The 16,988-nt window shown below is 34.2% G+C and overlaps 1 protein-coding gene across 3 annotated transcripts in view; it reads right to left on the reverse strand.

Annotated features, from left to right (window-relative positions):
- Window positions 1-16,988, reverse strand: part of VPS54 (VPS54 subunit of GARP complex) — a 94,213-nt gene that overhangs the window by 29,592 nt on the left and 47,633 nt on the right. For all 3 annotated transcript variants that reach the window (XM_068565180.1, XM_068565179.1, XM_068565178.1), the window contains exons 8-12: window positions 14,727-14,853; window positions 13,642-13,749; window positions 11,245-11,300; window positions 7,755-7,851; window positions 1,037-1,377 (exon numbers count right to left, since the gene is read on the reverse strand). In XM_068565180.1, the coding sequence (XP_068421281.1) occupies window positions 1,037-1,377; window positions 7,755-7,851; window positions 11,245-11,300; window positions 13,642-13,749; window positions 14,727-14,853 (729 nt within the window). The remainder of the gene's footprint in view (window positions 1-1,036; window positions 1,378-7,754; window positions 7,852-11,244; window positions 11,301-13,641; window positions 13,750-14,726; window positions 14,854-16,988) is intronic.

A 16,988-nucleotide genomic window follows, 5' to 3' on the forward strand; every position in this document is an offset into this window, starting at 1 on the left:
CAGGGTTTGATTGATTGACTTATGGTGGGGAGGGGGAGGTATTATAGCTGACTTTACACTATAACTGCAACCTTTATAACCTCCTGGGCTATAAGCTGACTTACATCAAAATGAACAAAAGTACTGAGTTCTTATTATTCTTAATAATAACAAAATACAAACAATGCTCTTGGACCAGAAAGATTTTATTGGCTGTTTTATTTTTGTTCTTCCTATTCAGAACATTATTGGGACAACTGGTGAACTTTGAATGGGGTCTGTGCATTAGATGGTAATAATGCAGCAATGTTTTCTTGATTTTAATTGGTATACTGTAGTTATCTAAGAGAGTGTTATTGTATTTAGGAAATATACACTGAAGTATTTGGAACATCAAGTCTGCAACCTATTGTTAAATGATTGAGAAAAAATTTTAACATGAGAGACAAAGAAAGGAGAGACGAAAAGAGAGCGAGAAAGAGAGAGGAAGGGAGAAAGAGGGCAATGTGGTAAACCATTAACTGGGGAAGCAAGGTGAAGGATATATGAGAGTTTTTTGTACAATGCTGACAACTTTTCTGTAAATTTGAAATTATTTCAAAATAAGTTTAAAAAAGTAATATTTAAAAAGATAGTGTGACCCACTTGGAAATTCATGTCTGAAAAACTGAAAATTGTAAATCAAACAGATTTTCACTATATACAAAATACAAAGGCGACATAGTAAAAGAAAGAAACATAACCAAGGAAATACTGACCTGCCACTAATGACTTTAAGTAAGTCATCTGAACTCTCCAAATTGAGGGCATTTAATTAAATGGTTCCTTCCCAGCCTTAAAATTCTACAATTCTCAATTACTTCCAATGCTCACCTCCTTACCTTGCATATATTTTCAAAAGATACATGTTTCAGAAAATTAATTTAATTTTGTTAAATTAAATTCCAAAAGACCAAAGTGTACACGGTTTTTCAATAAACTGAATAATCAATCTTATTGGAACCATTAATAAGATGACTCAAAATCTTGTTAACTTGGCAGCAGTCACCATACTCACATAATATCCACAGCTCCTGGAGTAACAGATGATGATGTCTGCTCTTTGCTGGATGAAGAATCAGTAGCACATTCTGGTTCAGATACCGAATCACTGCTGCAGGGCTCACTATTTGGAGATGCATTTCTTTGGGAGGTAGTGTCAATTGCTATAGGTGTTAATTCACTCTCACTGAATGCATCGCTTATAAACATGCCTTCATGGATTAAATAAGCCACCTCCGTGTCCAGTGAATTGTCTTTTGCGGCATTCTTCTGCTGCGGAATCTCCTCCAATTCTCTAGTCCTTTGGTTTTTGTCAAGAACTGAGAGAACAACACTGTGAATGATATTTAACGTTGCCTACAAGAAAACAGGATACATTTTTGAAGGATTTAAAATATTTTGTACCTAAAGGTTCCAAAAGTGAACTCTGTGTATGTACTTTTGAACATCTTACAAATGAGTCAAGGTCATGCATATCAGAATTTCTTTTATTACACAGTAAAGGTGACTTGTGAAAAAGAATTGCTCAAGAGAGATGGGTTCCCTAAAGCTTAGACATAGGGCTCCATTTACAAATTAATTTTGTAAATGGAAATCTCCCTAAAATATACTGCATATTTCTCTAACTTCTTAAATAGGTTACAGTAAACATAACTTGCCTGTCAGAGGATCATGTTCGTTGATTGATGTGCTTTCTTTTCTTTTTTATTTTTTTTAAAGGGGGGTGTTTGGAACAGAGCAACCAGTATCCAATCATCCATTCAACAAATATTCACTGTTTTTTTTTTTTTAATTAATTAATTAATTTGGCTGCGTTGGGTCTTCGTTGCTGTGCACGGGCTTTCTCTAGTTGCGGCGAGCGGGGGCTACTCTTTGTTGCGGTGCACGGGCTTCTCACTGCAGTGGCTTCTCTTGTTGAGCACGGGCTCTAGGCGCACGGGCTTCAGTAGTTGTGGCATGCGGGCTCAGTAGTTGTGGCTCGTGGGCTCTAGAGCGCAGGCTCAGTAGTTGTGGAGCACGGGGTTAGTTGCTCCGCAACATGTGGGATCTTCCCAGACCAGGGATCAAACCCATGTCCCCTACACTGGCAGGCGGATTCTTAACCACTGCACCACCAGGGAAGTCCTGCTGTGCTTTCTTAAAAGGAAAAAACAATCCGTATTCCTTACCGTACCTACCCTTAAATCCATCTCTCTCTCCTCATCTTACACCTTTTTCTCACTCATTCACTGCTCTCCAGACATTCTGGTTCTCTTCCTATTCTTCTAAATTCCACTGTTCCCATCTCAGTTCCTTTGTTGTTTCCTCTGCCTGGAATGTTCTTCACCTTGATGTTTGCATACATGTTTCCTTCTCACCGCTCAGGTTCCTGCACAACTGTTACTTCCTCAAGAAGCCTCCGGGACGTCCCTGGTGGTCCAGTGGTTAAGACTCCGTGCTCCCGATGCAGGGGGCACGGGTTCGATCCCTGGTAGGGGAACTAAGATCCCTCATGCCGCACGGCAAAAAAAATAAAATAAATAAATAAATAAATAAATAAAACTGAATCAAAAACAACAAAAAAAGAAGCCTCCTATGACTCCTTCCAGCAACCCTATCCCATTAACCAGTTTTCTTTAAATAACAGTTACCACTATCTTTTTATTTTTTTAATTCTAGGTCTCTTTCCACTACAATGTTAGCTCCATGAGATATTATATCCTACTGCCTAGAATATAAGTACTGGGCACATAGGAGGTACTTAATAAATACTGAAAGCTAGATGAATTAAGAGTAAATTTATGTAAGTCAATGTCTTCATGGACTACTAAGAAACAGGGGCTGCATTCCTTCTTTAACATTCATGGTTGCATTCTTGTAATTTGTTGCCCCTTTCTCAAAACTCTTGATTTCTTTTTTAGGATCTACATGGTTCTAGGCAAGCAGACTCCAACTTTAAGTCTCCAAATATAGGATAAGGGTCTAAGCTAGTCCAGTCAGCTAATGGAACCACTTGAGCTTAAAGCTAAAGAAGATACACAGAAGACAGACTGAGAGAAACACAGAGAAAGAAAACCAAGGCTTGATAACATCATCAACCTCTCTATCAAGCACCTAAAGGCTGACCTACCTATGGATATTTTTCAGTTATATGAACTAATAAAACCCCTTAATTGTTTAAAACACTCTGTATTTCCTGTTATTTGGAACTAAATGCACTCTAAGTGATACAATATTCCATACAGTATACGAGAGAGATTCTGAGCCTTCGAGTGTCTGTGGATACTGCATATTTTCTTTCTCCATTGATCAGTAACTCCTCTATTGTCACAAACTTGCTCCTTGCTACACTCCTCCATTGCTGCTTTTAATCCTCACTACTGTCTCGTCTTAATCTTGATGTGCTATCTCCCCCATCTTCATTTTGCCTTTCTTCTTATCTCTTGATGATTTTCTTTCTTAAAAATTTTTTCAGTAAAAAATGGTCATGGTCTTTGGACATGGTCTTTCTCTCCCCAACAACTATTCTATACCTCCCCCATAGGAATACAGCTATGCAAAACTTAGTCCACCTTCCAGCTTCAGGTGTTAGTCCTGTGTATCCCACACAGTATACTCCCAACCTCCTTGCCACAGGATTAGTTCAGAAGTGAGAAGAAAATCCAGACCCAAAGCAAGCAGTGCATAGCACTGTCCTGACCACAGTAACCTAAATCAGCCCAGTGGATTAAAACCAAGGACTTTGATAATTGAAGAAGAAAAAATCTTGTTCTAGGAAGTAGAGTATACAAATGTGGAAGACCTAAAACTGTTATATATAGCCATTTTGCTATAATTAGGTTGGTTACTTTGAAGGTGAAGCCAACAAAGAGGAGGTAGAAGTGAATTAAAACAGAGAAACTAAGCGAGAAAACCATGACCATGTCATAACTGAAGCCTATCCTCGTTTTGGACTATTTTAAATTCCCCAAGCCAATACATTTCTTTTATTGTTTAAATTAGTTTCATTTGAATACTTTGTCCCTTTTAACTGACAACATCTTAGCTAATACAATAAACTTTCCATATACAGTGTATCAGGTGTTCTCTTAGGGGTTCTTCTTCACTGTTTTCACCATACCTACAGTTTTAAAGGTTTGCTGATTATTTTTTTCCAAGACCAGAGCCATTCTTGCTTAAGAATGCCAAAAGATTTTACAATATATAGTAGATTCAACAGTAGGTACGTGATTTATTTTCTGAACTTTCGTATTGCAGCAGTTTACAGTCAAGTTCATGTTTAAAGACCAGAACCGCTAAAATAAACTTTTTCAGTCTTGAGAATAATGAATGAAATAATCTGGTAACCATATTGATAAGTCTTTAAAATGATAGTCCAGAATTATTTGTCCACGTAACAAATTGAAAACTTAAGAGTTAAAAATTTCTTAAAAAAAGAATGTAAGCTTGCATTTAAGGATTATTTTCTTTTTTAGCTATACAAATCATCTTAAACTATGGGATATAAACAATAAACAAGAATTCTAATAAAAATACAAAATACAATTAATGCCCAGAAATAAACCCATGCACAAATGGTCAATTAATCTACAACAAAGGGCAAAATACAGCAAGAATATACAATGGAGTAAAGACAGTCTCTTCAACAAGTGGTGCTGGGAAAACTGGATAGCTACATGTAAAAGAATGAAATGAGAACACTCTCTAACACCATATTAAAAAAAACCTCAAAATGGATTAAAGAACTAAATGTAAGACCAGATACTGTAAAACTCCTAGAGGAAAACATAGGCAGAACAGTCTTTGACATGTTGTAAATCACAGCAATATTTTTGGGGACCTGTCTCCTAGAGTAATGGAAATAAAAACAAAACTAAACAAATGGGACCTAATTAAACTTAAAAGTTTTTGCACAGCAAAGGAAACCATAAACAAAATGAAAAGACAACCTATGGACTGGGAGAAAATATTTACAAATGATGCAACTGACAAGGGATTAATTTCCAAAATATACAAACAGCTCACACAGGTCAATATCAAAAAAAAAACCCCAAACAACCCAATTAAAAAATGGGCAGAAGATCTAAATAGACGTTTCTCCAAAGAAGACATACAGATGGCCAACAGGCACCAGAAAAGATGCTCAATATCACTAATTATTAGAGAAATACAAACCAAAACCACAATGAGGTATCACTTTACACCAGTCAGGATGGCCATCATCAAAAAGTCTACAAATAGTAAATGCTGGAGAGACTGTGGAGAAAAAGGTACCCTCCTACACTGTTGGTGGGAATGTAAATTGGTGCAGCCACTATGGAGAACAGTATGGAAGTTCCTTAAAAAACTAAAAATAGAGTTACCATATAATCCAGCAGTCTCACTTCTGGGCATATATCCGGAGAAAACTCTAATTCGAAGAGATACATGCAACCCAATGTTCATAGGAGTATTATTTACAATAGCCAAGACATGAAAGCAACCTAAATGTCCATCGACAGATGAATGGATAAAGAAGATGTGGTACATATATACAATGGAATATTACTCAGCCGTAAGAAAGAATGAAATAATGTCATTTGCAGCAACATGGAGGGACCTAGAGATTATCATACTAAGTGAAGTAAGCCAGAAAGAGAAAGACAAATACCACATACCACATGATATCACTTATATATAAATCTAAAAAAACTGATACAAATGAACTTATTTACAAAACAGAAATAGACTCACAGACATAGAAAACAAACTTATGGTTACCAAAAGGGAAAGAGCTGAGGGGGTGGTGGTGGTGTGGTGGCGGGGGGGGGGGGGGGGGGATAAATTAGGATTTTGGGGTTAGCAAATACAAACTACTATATATAAAATAGATAAACAGCGGTCCTACTGTATAGCACAGGGAACTATATTCAATGTCCTGTAATAAACTATAATGGAAAAGAATATGAAAAAGAATATATATATGTATAACTGAATCACTTTGCTGTATACCAGAAACTAACACAACATTATAAATCAACTATAGTTCAATTAAAAAAATGTAATACCTCTTTTTGTAGAAAACTTAGGAAAAACAGAAAAGAATGAATCACAAATTTAAACTATACATAATCCTAGCACCTAAAGATAACCACTAAAAAGACAAGCTGTCTCTTTGGTCTATGGAGATGAAGAGGTTAAAAAAATCTTTCTAACACAGCTAAGAGCAGACTATATATTTAAGTAGGTCTCTGTCTTGCTTTTTAACTTAATGTTATAATGTATGCATTTTCTTCAATCATTAAAAATCCTTGCCTGCATGATATTCCATGATAGTGAATATACCAGGCATAACTTATTTTACCATTCCTCTATTGTTAGACATCATGGTTCTTTCCAAATGTAGTTATTTAAAAATTCTTCATTAAAAATGAACAGCTGTAATTAACATTATTTTTCAGCGAAATCATGCCCTCAAGGAACCACAAACTTTTTCAAAGAAAAAAGTACTATATTTAAAGATTAAACATCATCTTCAAAGATGTTTTACAACAGTATTAGTTTAAGTGGCCTAAATGTGAAAATAAGAAGCTACAATTAGGACAAATCACTGTTCCCATATTGTACATACATCAAATAATAATTTGGCTTAGTTTAACTGATACAGAACCTAAAAGTAAGATAGCTACTTAAAAATTACTGGCAAAAAGTTGGCCAGTTCTAACTATGCAATGTAGAAGTTCTATATATCCAGAAATGTGTGTGATAAGGTCATGGTAGGAAAATAAGAAAAAGTGAAAACAAGGCCTCGTTACTGTGCAATCCACAGATAAAGGTTTGCTATCTATCTCTATCAATGGATAGGATCAACATTTGGTAGGAGTCTGAATTAAGTATAGTGAATCACATTTTATAAAACTTTTCTCACTCTGACTGGAAAGCTTATGTATGTGACTTAGAGCATGTCAAAGTCAATAAGGAAGTCATATCATAGATAAGTACCAAAGTCCCCCAGATCATTTTTAACATGAAACTCAGGAGATGCCAGGGATGTTAACTAGGACATAAATACAATATTGACACCTGATAATTCAAAGAATATCACATTTCACAAACAGCCTGTTATACTCAGTAATTCCTAATGACTGTCTCATTAAAACACAGTTATGATATGTTGGTAATCCCAACCAACATGTATTAGAGTCTGTGAGGTTTTTTCTTCTGAAAAATGCTGTGTGGCATGTGTTCTTTTCCTTATAATGACTGGATTAAAATTAAGTTGTTTGACCAAAAGGACAAAGTAATTAAATGCAATGCATGATACATGAATGGATTCCGGATTGAAAAATGAAAAAAAACTCTGCAATAAAGAACATTAGTAGAGCAATTTAAATATGAACCATATGTTAAAAAATACCATTATATCAACATTAAATTCCTAGAAAAATTAAGTGGTTTGGGATAGATTTTTGAGTGTTTCACAATATTGTAATTCTAGATAATCTACAGAGATTCAAGCATCACAAAATCACAAAAGGAAATATTATTGTATAATATTTAATGCCAAGTAAACATCATATTTCTTTTAAAATAAAACATATCGTCCAAAATTATAAAAAGGTACCAAAATACTCTGAATCACTTCAAATCTAATTTAAAACCCTTTAGAAAAATTTCAGAAACAAAGAAATTTTGTTTTATTCTAATTTTCATATCTAGAAAGATGACTTAACTTTAGGGATATTCTGGACAAACTGATAATCACATAAGCTTACCTTAACTCTCTGTAGGAAAATTGTAAACTTAGAGAAAATATCCTTTAGCAGATCAAACCACTGAAGAAAATTCAACATTCTCATCTGATCTGCAAGCCTAGAAAAAAAAATTCAAACAAAAATAATGACTGTCTTCAGGCCAACATGGTATTATCTACAAATTGGAGGAAACTACACTAAATACTAGCAACAAGAGAATAATAAAACGCAATTTAATCTAGATACCTAGCTAAAACTGTAAAATTGAGATGAAGATGTCAATTACTAAGCAACTTCTCCTTGTTTAAACATCTCTAAGACTAGTCAAGTACACTGACTTATGAATCTTATCATGTAGTAATTCCATGTGAACATGCTTCGTGACCATTTGATGAAAAAGCATAGAAAAATAAACTAATTTTGGTTAAATATGGAAAAGATATATTCTGGAATAAAAATAGAAACATAACATCTCCCTTAATAAACGAGCCTCTTCAATAAGTGGTGCTGGGAAAACTGGCAGCTACATGTAAAAGAATGAAATTAGAACACTGCCTAACACCATACACAAAAATAAACTCAAAATGGATTAAAGACCTAAATGTAAGGCCAGACACTATCAAACTCTTAGAGGAAAACATAGGAAGAACACTCTATGACATAAATCACAGCAAGATCCTTTTTGACCCACCTCCTAGAGAAATGGAAATAAAAACAAAAATAAACAAATGGGACCTAATGAAACTTAAAAGCTTTTGCACAGCAAAGGAAACCATAAACAAGATGAAAAGACAACCCTCAGAATGGGAGAAAGTATCGGCAAATGAAGCAACTGACAAAGGATTAATCTCCAAAATTTACAAGCAGCTCATGCAGCTCAATATCAAAAAAACAAACAACCCAATCCAAAAATGGGCAGAAGACCTAAAGAGACATTTCTCCAAAGAAGATATACAGATTGCCAACAAATACATGAAAGAATGCTCAACCTCATTAATCATTAGAGAAATGCAAATCAAAACTACAATGTGATACCATCTCACACCGGTCAGAATGGCCATCATCAAAAAATCTACAAAGAAACGTATGGACACCGAGGGGGGAAAACTGCGGTGGGGTGGGGATGGTGGTGTGCTGAATTGGGCGATTGGGATTGACGTGTATACAGTGATGTGTATAAAATTTGATGACTGATTAAGAAAAAAAAAAAGAAGGAAAAAATCTACAAACAATAAATGCTGGACAGGGTGTGGAGAAAAGGGAACCCTCATACACTGTTGGTGGGAATGTAAATTGATACAGCCACTATGGAGAACAGTATGGAGGTTCCTTAAAAATCTAAAAATAGAACTACCATATGACCCAGCAATCCCACTACTGGGCATATACCCTGAGAAAACCATAATTCAAAAAGAGTCATGTACCACAATGTTCCTTGCAGCTCTATTTACAATAGCCAGGACATGGAGGCAATCTAAGTGTCCATCGACAGATGAATGGATAAAGAAGATGTGGCACATATATACAATGGAATATTACTTAGCCATAAAAAGAAACGAAATTGAGTTATTTGTAGTGAGGTGAATGGACCTAGAGTCTGTCATACAGAGTGAAGTCAGAAAGAGAAAAACAAATACCGTATGCTAACACATATATATGGAATCTAAAAAAAAAAAAATGGTCATGAAGAACCAAGGGGCAAGACAGGAATAAAGATGCAGACCTACTAGAGAATGGACTTGAGGACACGGGGAGGGGGAAGGGTAAGCTGGGACAAAGTGAGAGAGTGGCATGGACATATATACACTACCAAATGTAAAATAGATAGCTAGTGGGAAGCAGTTGCATAGCACAGGGAGATCAGCTCGGTGCTTTGTGACCAGCTAGAAGGGTGGGAGAGGAAGGGTGGGAGAGGGAGGGTGGGAGGGAGGGAGATGCAAGAGGGAAGAGATACGGGGATGTATGTATATGTATAACTGATTCACTTTGTTATAAAGCAGAAACTAACACACCATTATAAAGCAATTATACTCCAATAAAAATGTTAAAAAAAATAAAAATAAAAATAGAAACATAACATCTCCCCTAATGAACTTAATAACCTACTGTTCTAACTACAAACTAAAAAGTACTCTTCCATATATGAAGGATCATGTGGCATGGTGGCTAAGAGCATGGGCTCTTAAGTCACAATGCCTTGGTTCAAGTTCCAGCCCTGCCACTTACTAGTTGTGTGACTCTGGACAAATGACTTAACTCCTCCATGATCTAATTTTCTCATTTTAAATGGGTAGAACCTACCTTATATGGTAGCTGTGAATATAAACTGAGTTAATACGAAGTACTCAGAACAATGCACAGTGCTATGTAAGTATTAGCCAATATTATATTAGCTACATATATATTATATATATACTAAATATTACAATACATAATAGTACAGCCAATATTTTTATAACTGACATCAATCAACTTTAAGATTAAAAATTAATAAAAAATAGAATTCATAAAGATATTTTAGAGTACTACAATGACTTATTGCTCCAAATTTTTAATTAACGCTGCTACACCTAGGACTTTATTCTCAAAAGATACTCCTATACACTTGCGATATAGGATGTTCTCTAAATTGAGAAAATTCCCTAGGGAAGAAAAATATTAAAAATAACTGACTCTCCATGTATATAGGGCTTTTAGCAAAGGTCCAGTAACTTAATTTTTCCAACTACTAGTGATCCCTGCATTATTAGGATTGCTTCAACTAATTCTGAAACTGAGCTTTCACTAGGTAATAGTGTGGAAATTAAAACTCCACAATCCTCATTCTATGAGTTTGGCCCAGAGAAGTTTTACAGTTGTCCATATTACTATTCATATCTTAGACCAGTTAATCAAGTTTAGATACCTATATGAACAAGAAATTCATAGTCATAAAATATTTATCACTATTCTCCTTAAAATAAGAATAGTTATTTCAAGGGGAAAACAAAAATTACAGACATGGACAATTCAAAATCATGTACTCAAACTTCTCAAAGCTAACTGGGTTTTAATTATATAGCTAAATAATTTAAATTTAACACTGCTATTCCTCTTCAATTTCCACCCTCCATATGACGTTGTATCCTCTCCACCCTCTCTCTGCCCTGGGAGGCTGACCTGCTGGGCTTGGCCAGTGAGGAGCCCTTACAAAAGACTGAAAGGAGGAAAGGTGTTAATAGTCCGTCTCCATCCCTGAGGGGTTACCTCAGGATGACTGCCTCCCTCCACTGAAGACCACTTCAAACTACTACAAGACTTTTTTTTTTCAGCTACTTACATCTTCTTCTCCTTCTGAATTCCATTAACTGCTCTCTTTCTTTGTCCCTTAAAGGTACTGCACTATCACTTGTGATTTTCCTACACTCTGCCCACACCTTAGCAAATAATTCCTGAACTAAATCCTCCTTAGATTATTCTAATGCGTTATCTTTTCCCTGACTGGTAACCCCAACTTAATATTTATACTTACTTCAAAACAACATCTGTGTCTATGTCTTCTATTTGTGAAACTTTATTAATCACACACTGCAAAATTTAAGAAAAAAAATTTGATTAACGTCTTTAGAACTGTAAGTACTACATGTTAATTTGTATATTAATAAGGGCCTCAATGACTATAATTATTTGACCAAACTTCTCCTGTCTCTTACACCTCAAGGTGTTTAAAAAACTGCAGCATTACCTTTACCCTATTAAATAATTATTCCAGGGTATGCTTGAACTGTATTAATCACAATTTCCTACTATTTAAAACTGTTCACACACAAATACACACACAACACACACAAACACACACACACACACACACACACGCAAAACCCCCATAGAACTATAATACTTAGGACATGGTATAAGCCCCATACTAAAATTCCAAAAGAAATTCATTTTGGAGGTCACACTTCCTTGCAACACGTGCAACAGTTTAAGGTTTTAAAAAATAAATGCTCAGACTTTAGAAGTCTAGGAATTAAAACACAGCAGTTTTTAAAAACTGTTTAAAAGTATAATATACATACAGAAAACTGTACAAATTATGTTTATAGCTCAATATTTTTTTTACAAATGGAGTGCACCTATTTAACCAGAACTCAGATTATGAAATTGAATATTACCAGTAAGCCCCTCCTGCTCCCCTCCTGGTCACTACTTCCTCCCAAAAGACATTACTATCCTGATTTCTAACACCACAGATTAATTTTGCCCGTGTTTGAATTTTACGTAAGTGGAATCATACAGTGTGTACTCTTCCGTGTCTGGTTTCTTTGGCTCCACCTTATGTATGTGAATATCCATGTTGTTCCATGTAGTTTATTCATTCTCATTGCTGTATAGTATTCAATGATGTAAATATGCTATAATTCTATTTATCTTTTTTACTGATGATAAAATTTGAGTTTTTCCGGTTTTTTATTACAAATATGCTGCCATGGAATGCTTGTGCTGTCTTTGGTGAGCCTAGGTATGAATTTCTGTTGGGTAAACTACCTAGAAGTAGAATAGCTAAGCTATAATATACATGTTTATTTAGTGCTAGTTATCAACAATTTTTGGAAGTGGTAGTGATAATTTTAAAATATGGTGTTTTAGTCAGTGTTTGAAAGAGGTAAAAGATGGGGGTGATTGTAACCTTTTTCTTGCTTGTTTTATTTAAACATTAAAAACTATGAAATGTACATTCAACCTAATGATGATGATCAATTAAGCCTAAGAAATTCATTCAAAATTGTTCTTTTTCATATACAGAAAAACCAAAGTTCAGAGAATGAGATTTATCTGAATAGAAAAAGTCAAAACAAAAATCAGGGAAGTGTATACATATAGCTGATTTACTTTGTTGTACAGCGGAAACTAACACAACATTGTAAAGCAATTGTCCTCCAATAAAGATGTAAAAAAAAAAAAACTGCTTATGGAAAAAAATTGTATCTCATAAAATATAGCAGCAACTTGAATTTCACATCTTTAAAACTGAAATAACCTTAAAATGTATATCTACTTTCTAATGAGTAGATGACAAATACTGAAACTTTGATAGCATTGTAGGTGGTAAGCTTTTTCTTTTAATTTCTAAAAGTAATGCAGATGTAAAATGTCTGACAGTTCCACTTTATCACTTTATGCCAATTGTCTTGTAATAAATACCAATTAGCTTGGGAAAAAAATCAGGGAAGACTAAAAAAAAAATAGATTTTAGTTTACAATTATAATTTCTTAGAGATCAGAGTAAGAAGAAACGCTGGTGAAAGTATATACTATTGGTAAAATCTTTTTAGAAAAAAAGCAATTCAGCTCTATGTATCAAACAACTTAAAAATACTTTTCACTCTCTGACCAATAGTTCCACTTCAGGAAACAGTTATAAGAAAAATAGTCTTAAATATGAGAAACCAAACAAACAAGACTTTATACCAAAGCATACCAAAGATGTTTGTCACAGTGCTCTTTATAGTACCGAAATGAAAATGACCTAAATATTTAACACAGAGGAAAGGTTAAACAGGTTTAACTAACATAATGTTGATGGAATTTTATACAACCATTAAAAGTGATATTTCTGAAGGCTTATGAGCAAATACTTATGTTATGATTCAAACGGAAATATATATACAATTCAAAATTATATATACAGTATGAGAGCACCAATGAAAAACACCAGTAACAACTTATGCTTAGAAATATTCTTAAAGTGATAATCTTTTTGACTGGTAGGGCTATGTTTTTCTTTCTTCTATTTTTCTATATTTAAAATTTTTTAATAAATGAGAAAATATTACTATGATACTGCATGTATTATTACAGGATCATGTAAAAATAAACTTCACAAAGATTCTAGACCAAAATGTATCAAATAAAAAAGTATAATTACCTGTTTAATGATATTCTTTGCTGTAATAATCATTTCTTCACTATATATTTCTAAAAAGTTAAGTTTTCTTTGTTTTAAAAGTCCAAATACAAGAGATACTAGTCTTTCCTGTGAAAATAAAAGAAGGGTATACAATGTCAAAATTCAAATACAAAATAATCTCACTTAGAGGTAAAAATAATCAACGTCAAGGGTTTTATTGTTTGACCCTCAAATCTCTATTCTCCTTATGGTATTTTCTAAAAGCCTTAAAAACCCCTTTCCATAGCAATCTTGTCATCAGATTTTTGGAGTCATTATTCTAAAACAGGTAAATCCTAACCTACTATACTGGATCAAATGAAGCTGGTTTGGGGACAAAACAATATGAGTATATTTTGGTCTAGTTTCAGTAAGTAGCTAGAAAGTATTCTTCTCAAACCCTGATGACCAATAAATACTCTATGAGCCTGGTGCTTTCTAATTAGTGGTCTAGAAGACTGGAATGATGACCTGGATTATTTGTGGAGCATTAACTGCTAACATTTACAAAAATCTCTTTAACTACTTAGGCTGCTATCAGGGCTTTTTGGATTCTTTACAAGTTCTTGGCAATAATCAGCATTGAGAAGTTACTAGATAAGTTACCAAATATGATATATTTGTATATGCATATGCATAAAACATGTTCATAATAGGTGCTCAGTGAATGTGACTGACTGATAAGTTACCATATAATAATGATCACTTTTTATAAAAGACACACTCCAATATATGCATATACATGGATATAAGTTAATTCATCCTATATCTACATCCTATATCTATATTTGGAACTTGGGTTGTAAGCCATATAAAGACTTCATTTTAACTCCCATTTCTAATTAAGCTATAAAATTATTTATTCTCTAATTTCACAGGATAATAAACAAATATGTGCTTCCTAGAGTCACACAGTTAGTGAAAGATTTCATAGGTATCACAGGCTTGATATTGAAGATAATTTTGCTCACTATAACCTGAGGAGAATGTGTTCTAAACTAAGGCTGTTAGGAAATAACACTAAGCAATGACATCAATTTCATTCTATAGTTCAAAAGACATACCTCTTCTAAAATTTGACAGTCATCTTCCAATGGTTTATTTAAGTCACTGTGAGAATAAGTAGAAAATTCCGCAATCATCATTTTATCTATCAGTTTTTCTAATTCACAAAGCTGTGATCCCAAATGCCTACAAAGGAAAAGGGAAATGTTACCTACATTTATTAAAAACCCAGATTTACTCCACGATCAAGGGAACCCGTCAGCAAAACTTTTCTAGCTGACAGTACTTGTGCAACAAGGTGATGTTTTAGTAAAATGGAGTCTTTTAACAAAAATAACTGTGACAGTTTCACGTCATCTCCCAAATTCTATTTTTCTCTGTATATCTTTAACCTCCAAACAGTTAAATATACTATAGGAAACTTGGTTCTAGAAAACTTCATGACTGCTTTTTAGTCTGCTTTTCACAGACAAAATATTCAGATATTCTAAGTCCTTTCCTCATTAACCACTTACTGAATATAAATGTCAGTAGCTCCCCAGCCATTCATGTATGCAATAAATACAAGCGCTTAGCATGCACCAGGCCCTGTTCTGGGTACCTATAAATACCTGAAGGACTATAGCAGAGACTGACTCAGCTCAACCTCTGTCAGGATCAGTTTGAGTTACTGTGCAATATCCCTCAGGCCATTAGAGTCATTAGAACACACGAGTGAAGATCTAAAGTCACTGAGCTATAATCTATCCATGGAACTTCTTCTCATGAAGTATGATGTTTCTTTTTAGTCCACCTCTTCAGCACCTGCAGATCCTGGCTAGGGTGAAAGTGAGCAGGACTCTAACTTTGGCAGAGTTGTGGGGGTGGTGAGGGCAAGTATTACTAAAGAGATTTGGAAACTTTTCCTTAGAAAAAGCAAGTACTGTCCAAGTGACAAGAATGGTCCCAGGTAGTTAATTCCTGCTCTGAAGGGCACTAAGGATGAATACTGTCATATCCAAAGGGATTTTTGCCACACAATCTAATAGTTTCATAAAAACAATGGGTTGAAGAAACCTAGGTAATCTAGTTGGTCCAAGGCATTTCAAAAATTAAGTGAAATTTATCTTAAGTGTAAACATTTATAATTAATTATAAAAACATTTTAAAAGTTTATGCTACATTTACTTGAAAAACAAGCCCTTAATGTTAGCAACTGTCTTTACTATGACCAGATATAGCACATTAAAAAAAATTAAAGCATGTGACCTTTTAGACAGATCCGTTGTTCTTCCTTATGAACAACAACAATATGGTAAGTAGTGCAGTGATACTTTTAGAAAAAATCTGATAAGTGAAATAACATAAATTTGCTTTTTGCAATATGAAAATTATATTTCTCACAGCTAATTAGAAGTCTAATAAGGTTCTCATAAATGGTGACAACATCTCACAATAAACTAATTTATAACATATCCACTCTTACAAACTGAAACACTGCCATAAAAGGAATTTGGCAGTGTCTTGCGAAATTACATAGGCAATTAGCCTTTGACCTAGGAATCTCACTTCTCAGAATCCATCTCAAAGATACACTGGTAAATGACAAAAGAACATACATTCATTGCAGCACTGTTGGTAATTGCAAAGGAATGGAGACAACCCAAATGCTGACCAATAGAAGACTAGTTAAATATATCATAACAGACCCTATATACTTTTAAAAGAATCGAGGAATACCAGTTAATATACTATATACTGCTACAGAGCAGTTTCTCAACTACTACTCCCCTACAAAGTCTTTTCAGACATTTTTATTCCTAATCACTCCCCATGAAGTTTTAATATCACAGATATACTGTACCGTGGCCTTTGGAGGGCCACAAACCATTGTAAAATCCAAGAATTTTTTTCACCCTTCAAGAACAAACTTTTCCCCCCGTTGGGTGATATCCCCCATTGAGAATGCATACTGTAGCATGATCTACAGGGTATATACTGTAAGGTAAAAACCGCAAGGTGGAGAAAAGTATGTACAGTATGCTAATGCTTATCTAAGATGAGGGACAGACAGAGAGATGGATAAATAAACATAAACTAAAACTTTTTAAAATGACTTATAGGAGTAGGTACAGAGGAAGAGAACCAAGATAGAAGTTAAATTTCTCTGAACATCTTTTGTTTTATAGATTTGACTTTGGAACGATGTAACTACTTACCATAGTTGTAAAACAATACTACATTTAAAAACAGCAATCCTTGAATATCAAAAGCAAATGAAACAAATGAACTTAACTATGTATCAAAGTACAGGCAAATCTACACAAAGAGGAATTATTTCA

The sequence above is a fragment of the Eschrichtius robustus genome, chromosome 15 (assembly GCF_028021215.1).
Source record: "Eschrichtius robustus isolate mEscRob2 chromosome 15, mEscRob2.pri, whole genome shotgun sequence".
NCBI lineage: Eukaryota > Metazoa > Chordata > Mammalia > Artiodactyla > Eschrichtiidae > Eschrichtius > Eschrichtius robustus.